General features: G+C 50.7%; 1 protein-coding gene across 1 annotated transcript; it reads left to right on the top strand.

The window, feature by feature from the left end:
- The first annotated feature begins 31 nt into the window (after positions 1–31).
- LOC108286330 (apolipoprotein L3-like) lies at positions 32–13315 on the top strand. The gene is given in 5 exon segments (XM_017504070.2): positions 32–2136; positions 8383–8429; positions 9299–9413; positions 11662–12185; positions 12188–13315. Coding segments are annotated over 5 exon segments (1257 nt in total). The 5' UTR covers positions 32–1855; the 3' UTR covers positions 12478–13315.
- Positions 13316–14971: the final 1656 nt, after the last annotated feature.

Below are 14971 nucleotides of genomic sequence, written 5' to 3'. Positions count from 1 at the left end.
TGATCCACCCGCCTCGGCCTCCCAAAGTGCTGGGATTACAGGCTTGAGCCACCGCACCCGGCCTGATAGAGTAATTTTTTTATTTATTATTATTATTATTATTTTTTGCCTTTTGAGTAAGCTACATCAAAAGTAGAGAGAGAAAGGCAGATTCCATTGACCTCATGCTGTCTTTATGAGATCTTACTGTTTGGGAAAGTGAGACTCTTCCTCTATCAAAGAGTAATGAATTTTGCTGTTTTGAAATATCTGAATTATTGCTTTGGCTAAAAGAATGACTTATTTTACAATAACTTATTTAGTAATATAGAGTGTTTTAAGCCTTTGATATTTGACGAACTTTCCAAAATCCAAATCCAAATTTGGTCTATTTGACCTCTTTAACGTTTTAGATATTAGGTCCCCTGAGGTCTAGGAAAGACTTAGTTGGCTTATTTGGTACGTTAAAATCATACAGGAAACATTGTCAGATGTTGTATTGTGGGCATGTCTTGCCAGAAAACGATTCCAGAATACCCCGAGAATGACCACGTGTTCCTTCACGAATGTTTGTTCAGTGCTGTGAGATGTGGAGCCAGGGAGGGCTACTCAGGGCGTTCATTTGGGGTGTTCTACAAAGAGCACCTCAAATGCTGTGCAGAGAGTGCACAGTTGAGATAAAGATAAGGGAGCAAAGGGAAAGGAGGCAGCAAAAAGGCCTTTACAGTGACTCCCCCGACAAAGGTGGTGACAAGAAAAGCAGTTGAAAAGGCAGGGGAACTGCCCAATGCTGCCATGTTTGCATGGTGCCCGAAACTTAAGCCAGAGCAGCACTTTACTAAAGAACCATGGGAATAGCTCGCTGCCTTCCCACAGGCACCAACCCTTTAGATCAGGATAAGGACCAGGACTGCAGAATCCTAATAAGAATAATGGCGGCCAAGGTGTCTGGGGACTGGAGGACACATGTAGAACCCACTATGTATTGAAACAGACTGTTCTTGTCCTAGTGGACATGGGAGCCGAGTGCTCCATTACCTGTATGTTAAGATCCATTTGTTGCAAGGGCTTATGACAGTCATAAGTGGTTACGGAGAAGCAGCTGTGATGGCGAGGCAGGTGGAGTTTATATTACTAGTTGAGAGATTGCCACAAAAACCCTGTTTGGTATACATAATTCTCATTCCAAAATACATTCTGGGAATGGCTATTTTATCATGTTTGACACTCCAAATGACTTCTAAGGAATTCCAGCTGAGAGTTAGGGTAGTGAAATGCGTGCTCCACCCCACGAAAGCAATTACAAACGTTCATAAGCCCCTGAACGACTGGACCCCCAAATAGCCCACTCCATGAACCCCTATAGAGCCTGGTCAAGAAGGGGGCCCAGTGGACTGGTCCACAAAAGAGAATGGGACCTCTGAGCAAGCTGAGGCTGCAGCGAAGCCAACACAAGCCCCAGGAGAATCAGCGCAGGAACAGCCTTGTGAATCGGACACAGCCATTTGCCGCTGAGGGACTTGGGTGGGGCCTGTGGCAAAGATGGGGACAGAAACATGTCCCTTTACCATTCTGGTCCCAACCATGGAAGCAGCCAGAGCTGGATGTAACAACTCAGGCTGATATATCACGCCCTCCAGCAAGTGCAGATCATTTCCGAGGGGTCCCCAGTGCCAGTACACACCAGTGCCAAATAACAGGATGGTGGAGAAACACTTTCCAGAAACCAAAATCCAGGAATGTGCAAACACAAACTGTTGCTAAGTGACAAGAATACTTCAACTAAGGAGCACACTGACCAGCAGGCTCGTGAGTACACAGCTTCACTCGGTGCTCAACTCTTGTTACCTATGTGACGACCAAGGGAGTCTTTGACATGGGTGGCAGAACCTCCACAAATCCCCTCCTTCATACAGAAGGGGCAGGGCCCTGTTTCTCAGCAGGCTTGGGACACAGATGGCTTGTCGTGAGACAATTCTGCTATCTGGTTCTGTGGGCCTGCTGCTCACCAGCAGCTGTAGGCACCCTGAATGAGCTTGTGCACGTTCTCAGCGCCCCAGCATACACTCTTCTGACACAAGGGCCTGACGCCACCATCAGGAACCAGGTAGACAGTGTTGGGGACAGTACTCCGTTGCCTCCCACCTGGGACTCCAGGTAAGCTGCTGCTGCCCTTGCCACAGGACTTATGCGCCAGGCAGCCAATGACTAAGTACCTTGGAAATAACAAACCAGTTCCCACTGGTTCAGCTTTTCTACCCCAGGAGGAAAGGGCCTAGAAGAGGATTTACAAGTCATTCCCTATTACATCCTACTGTCCCTTGCACGTCTGAAACAGTGGACCTGGTTCCTCCACTATGCAATAGCACAACCACCCGTCTTAATGGAACATTGCAACGCCTCCATTGTCCTACTATGGTCTCCAGCAACGCATCGCAGGGGGGCACTAATCCATTTGTTATTGTAAGCCAGGCACCTGACCGCTGCCTGGGTGGGGCTCTGTCAAAAGGACACCCCTTCCTATGTCTTGTTGAATAGCCATGACTCCCCTTCTAGTGCCTGCTAAACATCTCACCTGTTGACCATAGCTGGTACACAGCAAATCTCTTTGCAGACTGGATGCAGACTGTGGCCCAGAACAAAACGGACTGCTGGGTGTGTGGGGAGCAGCAGCTGCCCTTCTCCTCCTCGGCAGGCCCGCCACGGTGCACCCCAGTGGATAAGGTGGGGACTTGGAGACACTTCTATGGTGGGTACAAGGTTTCCCACCCGCCTCCCTTGTGTCATCACAGCACATCCCACAGTGAGTTCTCTGCTCACAAGAAAACCCAGAAACAATTTCCTTGCTTTTTTTTTTTTTTTTTTTTTTGAGATGAAGTCTTGTTCTGTCATTCAGGCTGGAGTGTAGTGGCAGGGTCTTGGCTCAGTGCAACCTCCATTTCCTGGGTTCAAGCAATTCTCCTGTCTCAGCCTCCTGAGTGGCTGAGATTACAGGCATGCACAACCATGCCTGGCTAATTTTTGTACTTTTAGTAGGGACAAGGTTTCACCATGTTGGCCATGTTGAAATCGAATTCCTGATCTCAGGTCATCCACCTATCTTGGCCTTCCAAAGTGCTGGGATTAGAGGCATGAGCCACCATGCTCCCAGAAACGGTTTTCTGTTCAGGTTGTAAACAGGTCAATGTCACATCAGGTACGCTGTACATGATGGACTGGGCATCTGCTGACTGCAGTACAAATACAGGTAGTCGGTTGTGTAACTGTGTTACAATGGCAGCACGCCATTTCTGAGGCCCTTCTTCTGCCTGCGGCAAAGCAGAAAAGTCTGACAGCAATCTGGTGGCCTGACTTCTTAGCTGTGGAAGTGTGGCTGAGCAGTGGTCTTAGTTCCTCCACCCAGGGCTCCTCGGGAGTGGAACGCGGGGCAGTGGTCCCTCCTGGGAGGATGCTGGGGGCTTTCTGAAAGGAGGCAATGCCTGATTTTGTCATTGAAGGATGAGCATGATTTTTCCAAGCAGTGGAAGCAGGTCCTCCTGGTAGAAGACCCTCATAAGCAAATGTCTAGAAGCCACAAGTCATGGCATTCGACAAAAGCAGGCCTGGTGCAGTGGCTCATGCCAAGGTGCGAGGATCACTTGAGGCCAGGAGTTCAAGAGTAGCCCGGTTAATATAGTGAGACCCCATCTCTAATATATATATATATTTTTTTAATTAGCTGGGTGGCTGCTCACACCTGTAGAACCAGGTACTCAGGAGGCTGAGGGGGGAGGATGGCTTGAGCCTAGGGCTTTGAAGCTGCAGTGGGCTATGACTGTGGCACTGCACTTCAGCCTTGGCGACAATGAGACCTGTCTCAAAAACAGACAAAATAACCCCAACGGCATTGCAATAAATATGTCATAAGTATCCACTCGGCATGTGGGAGAGACTGTGCTAATGCTGATGGCATGTGTGGGAGTAGGGCAGGCATCTGGGGAGTGTGGGGACACGGGAGGATGGGGAGTAATCTGGAGGGTCCCACAGTCCGTCAGTGGCAGGTCTTTCTTCTGAAGACCACAGCAGACCCCCAACCCTGAGGATGCGAGGCAGGTGGTTGGGTGAGTCAGATCTGGATGTCTGGTCTGGAGCTGCTCCTCTAAGTGTGGCAGCAAGGAGGGCGGGTCTGCACTGACAGTGGTGGAGGAGGGCAGCGTGTGTGCTCTGCTTGATCACGAGGTGCTGGGAAGTTGTGACTTTCACTTTCAAACTTCTGGGTATATATGGGAGGCTGGAGGACCTGTCTGGTTATTAGACAAAGGCACAGCTAGAGTTGGGATCCACATAGCTCAGAATATCTGGATCTTGCTCAGTCTCTGTCAGGGGAAGATTCCTTGGTAAGGTGGGGATGGTTGACCTGCCCCTACTCGTTATTCTCACAACAGCTCTGAAAGAGAAGGATCATTCAGCTTTTGTAGGTGAGCTCAGAGAGGTTAGGTGACTGGTTCGGATCAAACAAAAGCAGTGGCAGAGCCTGGATTTGCACCCAGGCTTGAGTCCGACTGCTCCCTTCCTCCTACTGTGCCCTTAAACTGTAGCGAGAGATGAGGAAGCAGCTCAAACGGATTCACAAAGCTCCCCAGGCTCAGCTCTGGTTTTGACTGCTGAGACAAGGAAGGGTAGCCCCAGAAAAAAGGTTTGCGTTGGGGGTGTCCCCATCTCTTTGGGAAATTTGAAGGAACCACAAAAGGTGCAGGAGAGGAGATGACCCAGAGCTTGGACTGTCCTTGTGGCCTGGCAGCATCCAGGGTGGCTCCAAGATGCTGCTGCTCAGGCCCAATGAGGGCAAAAGTTTTTTTTTTTTTTTGAGATGGAGTCTTGCTTTGCCACACAGGCTGGAGTGCAGTGGCGCCATCTCAGCGCACTGCAAATTCCACCTCCCAGGTTCAAGCAATTCTCTGCCTCAGCCTACTGAGTATCTTGGATTACAGGTGCCCAACACCATGCCCAGATATGTTTTGTAGTTTTAGTAGGTACGAGGTTTCATCATCTTGGCCAGGCTGTTATTCAGATCAAACAAAAGCGGTAGCAGAGCCTGGATTTGCACCCAGGCTTCAGTTATTTTGACTTATTTTGAGATACAAGGAACCCAGAGGTCCTCTCACCCACCCTGAGTCTGAGCATCCACTTGTGCCAGGCTCTGTGGGGAAACTGAGGCCCTGTGAGGGGAGTGACTTGCCTAGGGTCCCATGTCAGGAGGTTGAGCAGCTAGATCATACGTCCACGTCTCTGGCCGTCACCTCTGTCCCTCTGTTCAGACCTCTGGGGTGATGGAGAATAAACAGGATGTGCCCTGTCTCTAATGGGACACATGGCTCAGACAGCGGAGTGAGAGGGTGCATTGCAGAACGGCGCCTGTGGCGTGATGCCAGCTTTGCACTCATGAGATTCAAAAGCCACGCTGTGGAACTCTGAGTATAACATGGGAGTGTGAGCTTAGATCTCTGTTTGTACAAGCAGAATCAAACCTGGAAACTTTTGGATTATTGAAATCACAGTTTTTTGCTTCAATATCAGAGTCACAAGGCCAGATGCTGGCCTCCCCTCTGCCTTCCAAGAGCTGTGTGACTCTGGGCAAGTCGCCTCCCTCCCAGCCTAAGCATTTTCCCCTCTAAAAAACCTGATAGGGCTGCCAAAAGTACATGAAATCAGGGGGTAATTTCTGTGAAATCTGAGTCATGGTTTTATTTGTTCTTCACCAACAAGAGATGCCCATCAAGGTGGCAAGCACCTTGCCTGGCTTGTAATCCTAGTGCTGCGGGAGGCGGGGGCGGGAGGATCACGTGAAGCCGGGTGTTCAAGACAGCCTGGGCAACACAGGAGATGATGGCTCTGTGAAATTAAAAATGAACAAATTAGCCCAGCGTGGTGACGTCTAGTCCCAGCTACTCAGAAGGTGGAAGGAGGAGGATCACTTGAGCCCAGGAGCTCTAGGCTGCAATGAGCTATGATGGCACAAGCGCACTCGAGCCTGGGTGGCAGGGCAAAACCGTTGCTCCAAAATGAAATGAAAATGGTGATCTCTGAGGAGGAGCACACCGTCTCAACCCCTTTTCCCACCCAAGGAAAAGGCCCTGCAGTGACATGGATGGAGCTGCTTTGCTGAGAATCTTTGTCCTCTGCATCTGGTGAGCTTGGCTGAGAGCGCTGAGGCGGGAGGGAGGGCTCCCTGTCTGGGCTGCACAGTTGGGCAGGGCGTGGGCTGGACCAGGCACCATCTGGGCTTCTTCCAGAATACAAAGTCCCTTCCCGGAATTGACCAACTGGCAGACTTGCCCAGGACTAGGACACCCTCTGTGTCCTAGTCAAGACTATCAGGCAGATCCAGCCTCAATATTCAGCAGGGGCCCCAGATCAGAGTCAGAGCCAGGCCAACAATGACCAGGGAGGATGGGCTCCCAGGTGCAGCTCCTCACAAGTGTGGGGCGTGTCCGAGGCCCCAGCTGTCTCTGCCCTCCTGCTCCTCTGCCCTCTCCTGGCCCTCCTGGCTCATGGTGTTGAGACGGCTGCCCTGGCCTAGAGGGTCACACAGAGAACAAACAGGAGGAAGGGGAAGAAGAGCCCCTCTCCTATCACCCCTGTCCCCTGGTGACCTGCTGCCCAGGACTGGCTCCCCCTTTTACCCTTGCTGCATGGGGGCCCCAGAAGACACACATCTGGGGGCCTGAACCCTGAGACAAAGGCAGGAAGGGGAAAGAGGGAGGTGAGTGTCTTTTGAGGAGGCAGCTTTTGTGTGAGTGCTGGAGGATAGAGCCCCATCAGAGCCCCAGGAACCACGGTGCTGTTAAAGTCTGTAACAAAGACCAGCTGCTGGAAGTGGCTGTGCCAGGGAGTGAGCAGAGACACACGGTGAGGAAAGAAAAATGGTAATGCTTGCAGCCGCCCTGACTGTGATGGGCTGAAGCGGTGTCAGGGTTATTACTTACAGTGTCATTACTAGTCACTTTCATCCTGTGTGTACACTGCCTCTACCTCTCCTCTCCACCTTTTTGTGACATTGTCTCACCAGTTTGATGTCTTCCATGAGCAACTTTGTAGCTGTAAGCAATTGACTTACAACTTTCCTATACTCTCAGTTGTACCCAGTGTTTCTTAACTTCCCTCTTTTAAAAATGACAATGTTAATCCTCCTCCTCCTTCGTTCAGTGCTTCACATCCCAACTGCTACCTTTGTGCTTTAAATTTTGTCCTAATTTGTATTGGTAACAAGTACATTTAGTTCTCATGTTTGTATGTTGTGTATATATTTTTGGTCCTGAAGAAGAGACTGCCGAGAGCTAGTAAGACTGAATGAATGGGCATCTCCACAGACTGCCAGGCTGTGTGAACTGGCACAGTTTGCATGCAGTGTGGCTCTGGGTATAAAAGCTTCTGAGATGTTGATGCCTCTGACCTAGTCACTCTCCTCCTACAAATGTCTTAAGGAAATCATCTCAGATGTGGGCAAAGTTTTTCTGGAAAGCGGATGTTCTTTGTAGCCAAATTTATATGAAGAATTAGAAACACTGTGAGGTCCATCAGCTAGGGGWGGACAGCAGAGGGAACAGGGCAGCACCAGGAGGGCGCAGCAGCCACAGCAGGGGYGCCRGCATCTGGCAGGATCCAGGCCTTTGTGGGACGAAGGATCTTAGAGAAGCAACAGGGGCCCCGGCTGTCCACTGCAGCACCGTSARTTCACCAAGACAAAGGCTTGGGCACAGCTGCGAGACATGGATTTGCAGTGAGGCGTCATGTACAATGAGCACGAATACATGACTTAGTGTGGAGTATTTAAGGGAGCAGAGCAGAGTCACTGAAGACGTGGGATTGAGGCAGGGGTCCTGGCTCTAGCACTGTTGTGAAAACACCGGCAAGTTCCCTAACTTTTGTGGATTCCTCTGTGTTCAGGTGGGAAAGGGGCCCCCACCTCCTGGCCTGTGTGTGGTCATCTAGTGAGACACGTGGAAGAAGCCCTGCACAGCACAGACACTCAGCACACACTGGCTGTCATCCATCAGTCATCACACACGTGCCCAGGCCCAGGTCACTGTCACAATGTTCCTTTCCGTCTCTCTTTCTGTGTACAGCCTCTGTAGTTTCTGTCATTGTCAGAGAGCTGCCTGTCCTCTGATTATCTTCTCCTCATACCCCAGCGGGACAAGCTGCCTTTGCCTTGGTGTGGGAGTGAGGGCAGAGGGAGCTGGAGCGAGGTGAGTGTCTGTAAATAGCAAGTGATGGGGGCAGGTGACGGAGAAACCATCTGGGCTAGGTTGGCCTTGGCATTTGCTGCCACCCCAGAGGGATCTGCAGAGCCCGGCTGCTGGAGCCCCCCTCTGCCCACAGGTGGCTCACATTCCATCTCACAATTATTTTCTCCTCCTCAAGGGTGCAGCAGAACCATCCAGGTTGGACAGCGGCTGAAGAGCTCCAAGGTAAGCCTCTCAGTGACCTTGTCGCTAGAATCATAGACTCAGGTAGGCTCACCTCCTCTTCCCTGGCTGGTTCCTACTCACACCTAGAATGAAAGGTGGTGCCTCCAGAGCCAAGTGAGCCCCAGAGGAACCCAGATGAAGAAGGAGGCCGATGAGTCTGCCCCAAGCCCCAAGAGAGGCCAGCTGAAATAGATGGGTTCCTCCCCAAAGCACCATGGCATTTCCCTGGTAAATTACTCTTCTCAGGCTGCCCTAGTAAAATGCCACAGGCTGGATGGCTTCAACAACTGACTTATTTTCTCAACGTTCTGGAGGCAAGAAGTCCAAGGTGAAGGTGTTAGCAGGCTTGGTGTCTGGAAAGGGCTCTGTTCCTGGCTTGCAGAAGCTGCCTCAGTGCTGTGTCCTCACACGGTCTTCCCCGTGTGTGTGTGTGTGTGTGTGTGTGTGTGTGTGTGTGTGAGAGAGAGAGAGAGAGAGAAAGAGAAAGAGAGAGAGAAAAAAAGAGAGAGAAAGGGAAGGAATGAGGGAGAGACGGCTAGAGGGCAAGACAGAGAGAGCAGAAAAAGAGAGAATAGAGAGAAGATCTGTCTCTTTTTTCTTTTAATTGGACACCAGCCCTACAGTATCAGGGTCCGACCCTTATGACCTCCTTTAAGTTAATGACTTCCCAAAGGCTCAATGTCCAAAAATAATCACTCAGTAGAAGAATTGGGGGGGGGATATATTTCAGCCTATAGCACTGATGCCTCCATCAAAAATACTCCATGTGACAGCTGGTCAGGAGGGCTAACACTAAACCACCTTGTACTCAATGCCATTTATGCTGTAGCAAACTTTCTTCCAATCTTATCCTTTTTGCTTCCAACTAGAAATTAGGTACATCACCGAATTCTTCCAGAAGGTAGTTAATCCAGTGTATCTGGAAATCCTGCGGACTGACAGTGAAGCCTGGCAGAGATTTGTGGCTGTGGCTGGACTGCCCAGGTAACTTTCAGGGGATTACCTCTATGGGGTGCCCCGGCGATGACACTCAGATCTCCCCTGGGCTAGTTTTCTGTTTCAGGCACACTTCCTCCAGGCAGCCCCCTCTGCTGAGCCTGAGGTTATCCCTCTCAGTAGTCCAGGAGGAATATTTTCTCCAAGTCCTTCACTGGCAGTGAGTGGCCTCAGGCTGAAGGGAGAGGAAGCCCGTAAGGGCAGGGTCATTTCTGCCATCTACTGGTGATGGGAGCTTTGCAAGTTACGTGACTACTTTCTGCCTTCATTCATTGAGCTTTATTATGAGAAAAATAAGGTAAAGTACTTAGCATGTGAAGTGCTTAGCATGATGACTGACACACAGTAGGTGCTCAGGAGACTCACAAGTCCCCAGCCAAAGAGAAAAACACTTTCTCTATCATCTGGTCCAAATTTGGGTCTTTTCAGCATTAGTGATTGACAGAGATGATTTTCAAAGTCTCATGGGTCCTCAAGAGGGTCCATGAAATTGCACATGGCCTTGGCATGCGCACAGGTGAAGCTGTCACTTGCCACGGCATTAGTTTGGCTGGTGACATGTGAGAGGGAGTCCCTGGAATGTGGAGGTGCCAGGTCAGGAGGCAGTGAGGTGGCTTGCGAGTTCGTGTAGAGCCGGGATTCATAGCCAGGTCTTTTACTTTTCAGTCAAAAAGGACATTGACTGGACCCTGTGGCCTTCAGTCGAAAGGTTAAAGGGCATGAGGCACTGGAAGAGAGAGCATACCAGGCAACGTGATGCCTCCTAGTCTGAGGTTTTGTTTGAATTCTTAAGTACTCAGATTTAGCCAAAATGTAACATCTGAGTACACCCTTACTTCTGACACCCGTTGCAAACTTGAGGGGCTTTCTTAAGTCCCCCTCAGGCTGGATAATTCACTACAAGGACTCAGGAAACTCACTGAAAACTGTTATTGCACGGTTGCGGTTTATCACAGGGAAAGAACACAGATTAAAATCAGTCTAAACAAGAGACGCACAGGGCGGAGTCTGAAGCTTCCACTGTCCCCAGGATGCTGTGTTCTGCCGAGTCAGCGTGGGTCAAAACGCGGGGTGCTGCTGACCAGGGAAGCTGACCCAGTTAAGGAAAAGTTGCTGTGAATCACATTAAATCAGGAAAGAAGCCTTTATCAGGATTGTTTTTACAGAAGAGGGAGGCTGAGCGCAGCTTTGAATACAGTAAAGACAGAGGGGGAGCCCCAGCCAACACCAGGGTGAGGGGCGGGAGACGAAACCCGACTGACAGGAGACAGCAGAGTGGGGTTTGTCCTAAACTGGCCTGAGAGGATTCTCCCTAAAGGCAGGTCAGACACTCACCCATCAAAGGTGGGGGTGAGGAGCGTGATGAGATGGCAGAGGGTGATCAGACAGCATCGGGGGAGGACCCTCCCTAAACTGACTTGGGGGAATCTGGCTGAGCTGGGGCGGTGCAGGCCCAGGGAGCACAGCATGGGCGTGGAAGGCCAAGGTCAGCGCTTAGAGGAGAAGAGGCTCAGAACAGCCCACCTAGAGTTTGGACAAAGAGAAGGTCTTTCTCAACTCATGCCTCAGTGCAGAGCTCTTCCTGGGTCTGGAGCACAAACCGGCCTCGTGGCTGGCGTGGAGTCTCCAGCCCGTCTCCGCGGCCTCACTCCCTTAGTCTCCACTTCTGAGGGTCAGGAGAGAAACCCAGTATCCCCAAACTCCCATCATCCATCACAGTGCTATACTGTCCTGAAGCCAAACCACAAGGGATTAAAGATGTTCCTACTAGGCAGGACATTCCAGGGCCCCAGAGACCACTTCCCAGGGGCACAGGACAAAGGCAAGTTAATTAACTTCATCAGAAGTTAATTTCTCCCTGTTCCGTGATACTCTGAATGAAGGTCTTTTTGCTCCCATCCCATTCTCTTTGTTTTTCTACAACGTTTCCCCTCTCCACGCACTCTGGTAGTGACGGCGGTGACCTCCCTCGCGTGGGGAGCCGTCTTTATCCAATACCTACCACTAAGGTGCATGTGAAGACGACTTTAACTTATTTCTTCCCATACTGAGTAAGTACTGTGGCATATCTATGATGTACAAAACATGTTTAGCCTTGAAAAAATTATTTACATTTTAAAACTTTATTTCCATTTGACTTCTAGTAACAGTTCTGTGATTTATGTGGAATGGATCGTATTAAGCTCATTTTACAGATAAGCTGCCTTTCTTAATCATCTGTCCTTTATTGGTACAGAGACGAGGCAAATGCCCTCTATGAAACTCTGAAGAAGCGTACAACAGATGTGGTTATTGACGACAAAGGCAAGTGGCAAAATGACCGGCCGTTAAGAGAGTGGTTTTTGAAAAAGTGTCCTCAACTCCGAAGGAATATTCAGGAGTCCATAAGGGAGATTTATGCCCTTGCAGATGGGACTGAAAAGGTCCACAGAGACTCCACCATCTCCAACGTGGTGTCCTACGCGGCTGGCACTGCCTCTGGCATCATGTCTATTCTCGGCTTTGTTTTGGCACCCTTTACAGGAGGGGTGAGTCTGGCCCTCACTACAGCTGGGGCAGGGCTGGGAACACTGTCTGTTGTGGCTGGGTTCATCACTAGCGCCGTGGAGGACTCACACACATCATCAGCACATGCCGAAGCCAACAGGCTGTCTGTGACCAGCACTGACAAACTGAAAGAATTTGTTGAAGTTATGCGTGAAATGCCACCTGACTCGCGTTCCCGCATTATTGATTTTTACAAAGCCACAGAGTCCTTGGGGAGGAGGTCCGTGCCATGAGGGGAGCCAGAGCCAGTGTCCTACACCTTCGGCAAACCTCAGCTGGAAATGATGCTGGGTTCGTCTTAACAAGTGAACGCACCAACTGGCTGGCGGGCAGAGGGGGCCGGATGACAAATGCAGCCTCTATAGGCATCCCACTTGTGCTAATTGTGGTCAACCTTGTGTACGAGTCAAAGCACTTGCTTGAGGGGGCAAATTCGTGGTCAGCGGAGGACCTGAGGCAGCAGGCTCGGATGCTAGAGGTGAATCTGCGCTCTCAGTCCTGTTGATCTCCAAACCTATAACGTAGTGGGGAACTCCAGAGCAGTGCAGCCACAAGGGGAGACGAGCTGAACACAGGCCAGGACAAAATGCAGACATTTTATCAGATGGATAAAGGGGGCGAGGTAAAGTTGCTGGAACGGAGTGTTAGGGAGTTTGGCATTTCTGTAGCTGAGCACAGCAGGGGAGGGGTTAATGCAGACGGCAAGTGTGCCCGGGAGAAGGCAGGAACACCGGAGCCTGGAATAAGGGAAGAGAGTGGACGGGATAGTGTGGGGAATGGGAAGAAACACTTTGCTTTAGGCTAAAGAATATACTGGGGGAGGAATAGAGGGGAGGTGTCCAGGAGCAACCAAGGAGGAGGCCAGGAAGAGAAAGCGCTGAAGATGCAGCAAGCCAAAATGCAGACCCCCCCATTTGTCTGATGTTTTTCTAAGAATGAAGTCTTTCCCTGGCGATGGGCTCCCACCTGTCTCTCCAGCATCCACTCCCCCTTGTCCTTCCGGGGGTGTCTCAGTTAGACATTGGCTTCTTGATGGTGGTGGTTGCAGTGTGATGGGTCCCCTTTTAGGTTATTTAAGGGTGTATGTCCCCTGCTCGAACCCTGAAAGCCAGGCAATGAGCCATGGCCCTGGTCCCCAGCTGAGGACCAGGTGCCTCTGAGAATCCAAACATCCTGGAGAACATGAGAACCAACCAAGAAAAAGTGGCTCATACACGGTAGGCAAAGAGCCAGAAAGTTATCTGAAAAGCAGTTTGCAGACTGAAGGCGGAATGGATCTCTAGAGCTGTCCTGCTGAGACCCCTGTGTGGACGTCCTAATAAACTCAACTACTGGCCAAGCTGGACTTGTTCGAGTCGTTCCTCGGTCTCACAGCTCCTTTCCCACTTTGGGGGCAAGTTACCGTCTCAAGTTTTTGTCCTAACAGTGGTAAAGCTGATGGTGGTGATGTCAGCCGGCAGTGGGAGGATTTGACATGTGGTTGATTCTGCTTGAGAACAGGGTACGCTGAGGGGCCAATGACATTCCAGTGAAACTGCAAATGCTGTATTCGAAAAGTAGTTGATTTGTGAAGGAAAATAAAAGCAAAACCAGATGCCAGCAGCAAGTCAAATAACTTTGTGGTGCATTGAAAAGATAAACCAGCCTGCAGTCAAGAGATCCTGCCTCTCTGAGCCTCCGTTTTCTCATCAGCTGGGAAAGGGGGCAGGTCCACCTGGCTCTCCCCTCTTGTGTTCTGGAGATTTGGGTTTAAGCAACACCAACTGATGCCTGCACCTTTGTGGTGCTTGATGGAGGCTCCCCTGGGCTCTGGGTGCCTGACTTATTTCCTCATGATCCTTTTTCCAGGGTCTCAGGAGCTGGGTCTCCATGGCCCCTTCTGCTTGCTCTCCTGGCCGGTCCTTCTTCTGAGACCCCAGTGCCCAGTGTCCTCTGAGGCACTCAGGAAAAGCTCGTAGACATCTGGCTTGGGCTGAGCACATGCGTGGTCCCCATCCAGCAGCCAGGGCCTGAGACTGACATGGGTCACATGCAGCTACTAAAATCAGAGGAGCCTGTGTGTAGGTTAAGAGAAAGTCCATGACACATAAAGGGACAGAGACAGCCAGACAGCAAACACCCTCATTCAGTCTGCAAACACCCTTATCCAATGTGCCCTCTCATTTTGCCCAGACTCCTGCAAGAGCTTCCAGAATGGTCTTCCCTGTTGCACAGCTTTGGCCGCTATCCCAGCCCATCCTCCACCCTGGGCCAGGCTGGCCCCTAAGAACATAGATTTCATCAACACCTGCTTCCAGTTCTTCAGCGGCTTCCCATTACTTTTAGCACAAAAGCCCAGGGCCTTCATGCTGCCTAACCGTGGCCTGGGGTCCCCTCAAGGAGAGCCGTAGGCAAGGCTCACATGCAGAGCATATGTTTGGGAAGTGATTCTAGCAGCAGGACTTGGGGTCTGGGAGGAGTGACACAGAGAAGAATGAAAGCCGGCTGCCTGGAGAAGCGTTTAATAGGGTGACTGGAGACCTCCTGAGCAGGCTTCAAGGAGCGTCCTCAGAATTTTCCCCTGGGAGGGGGAGGGGAGAGGGGGCCTCTAACCACTGCTCCTGTTCTTGATGGGCTTGCTCCAGCAGGCATTAATTATCTGATTTCCATGTATAGAACCTGTGGACGCCTTGGCTGGAGCCCAGAGCAGGGGCGAGAGATCCAAAATGCACAAAATCACGGCAGAACCTGTCCTAAGTGACTCGTAAAGTGCCCCCAGGGCCTACTGAGTTTTTTGTGTGTAGCAGGGAGCAGACGACTTGCCTCAGTCCCTGTAACTCCCCGTCAGCCGAGGCTCTCCTGACATTCAGTTGATTCACCCATTTCTTCCTGAAGAAGTCAACAGAGCCACAGCCACTGACTTGCCTAACTCGGGACCAATGTGTGTCATTTGTCAACTATTCATCAGTTCTTGGATAATTCACATTTTTTCATCCATGTCACTGAAGATTTCCAGCACT

Source organism: Cebus imitator, unplaced genomic scaffold (assembly GCF_001604975.1).
Source record: "Cebus imitator isolate Cc_AM_T3 unplaced genomic scaffold, Cebus_imitator-1.0 Scaffold317, whole genome shotgun sequence".
Classification (NCBI taxonomy): Eukaryota; Metazoa; Chordata; class Mammalia; order Primates; family Cebidae; genus Cebus; species Cebus imitator.
This window is presented reverse-complemented; position numbering and strand designations above follow the sequence as displayed.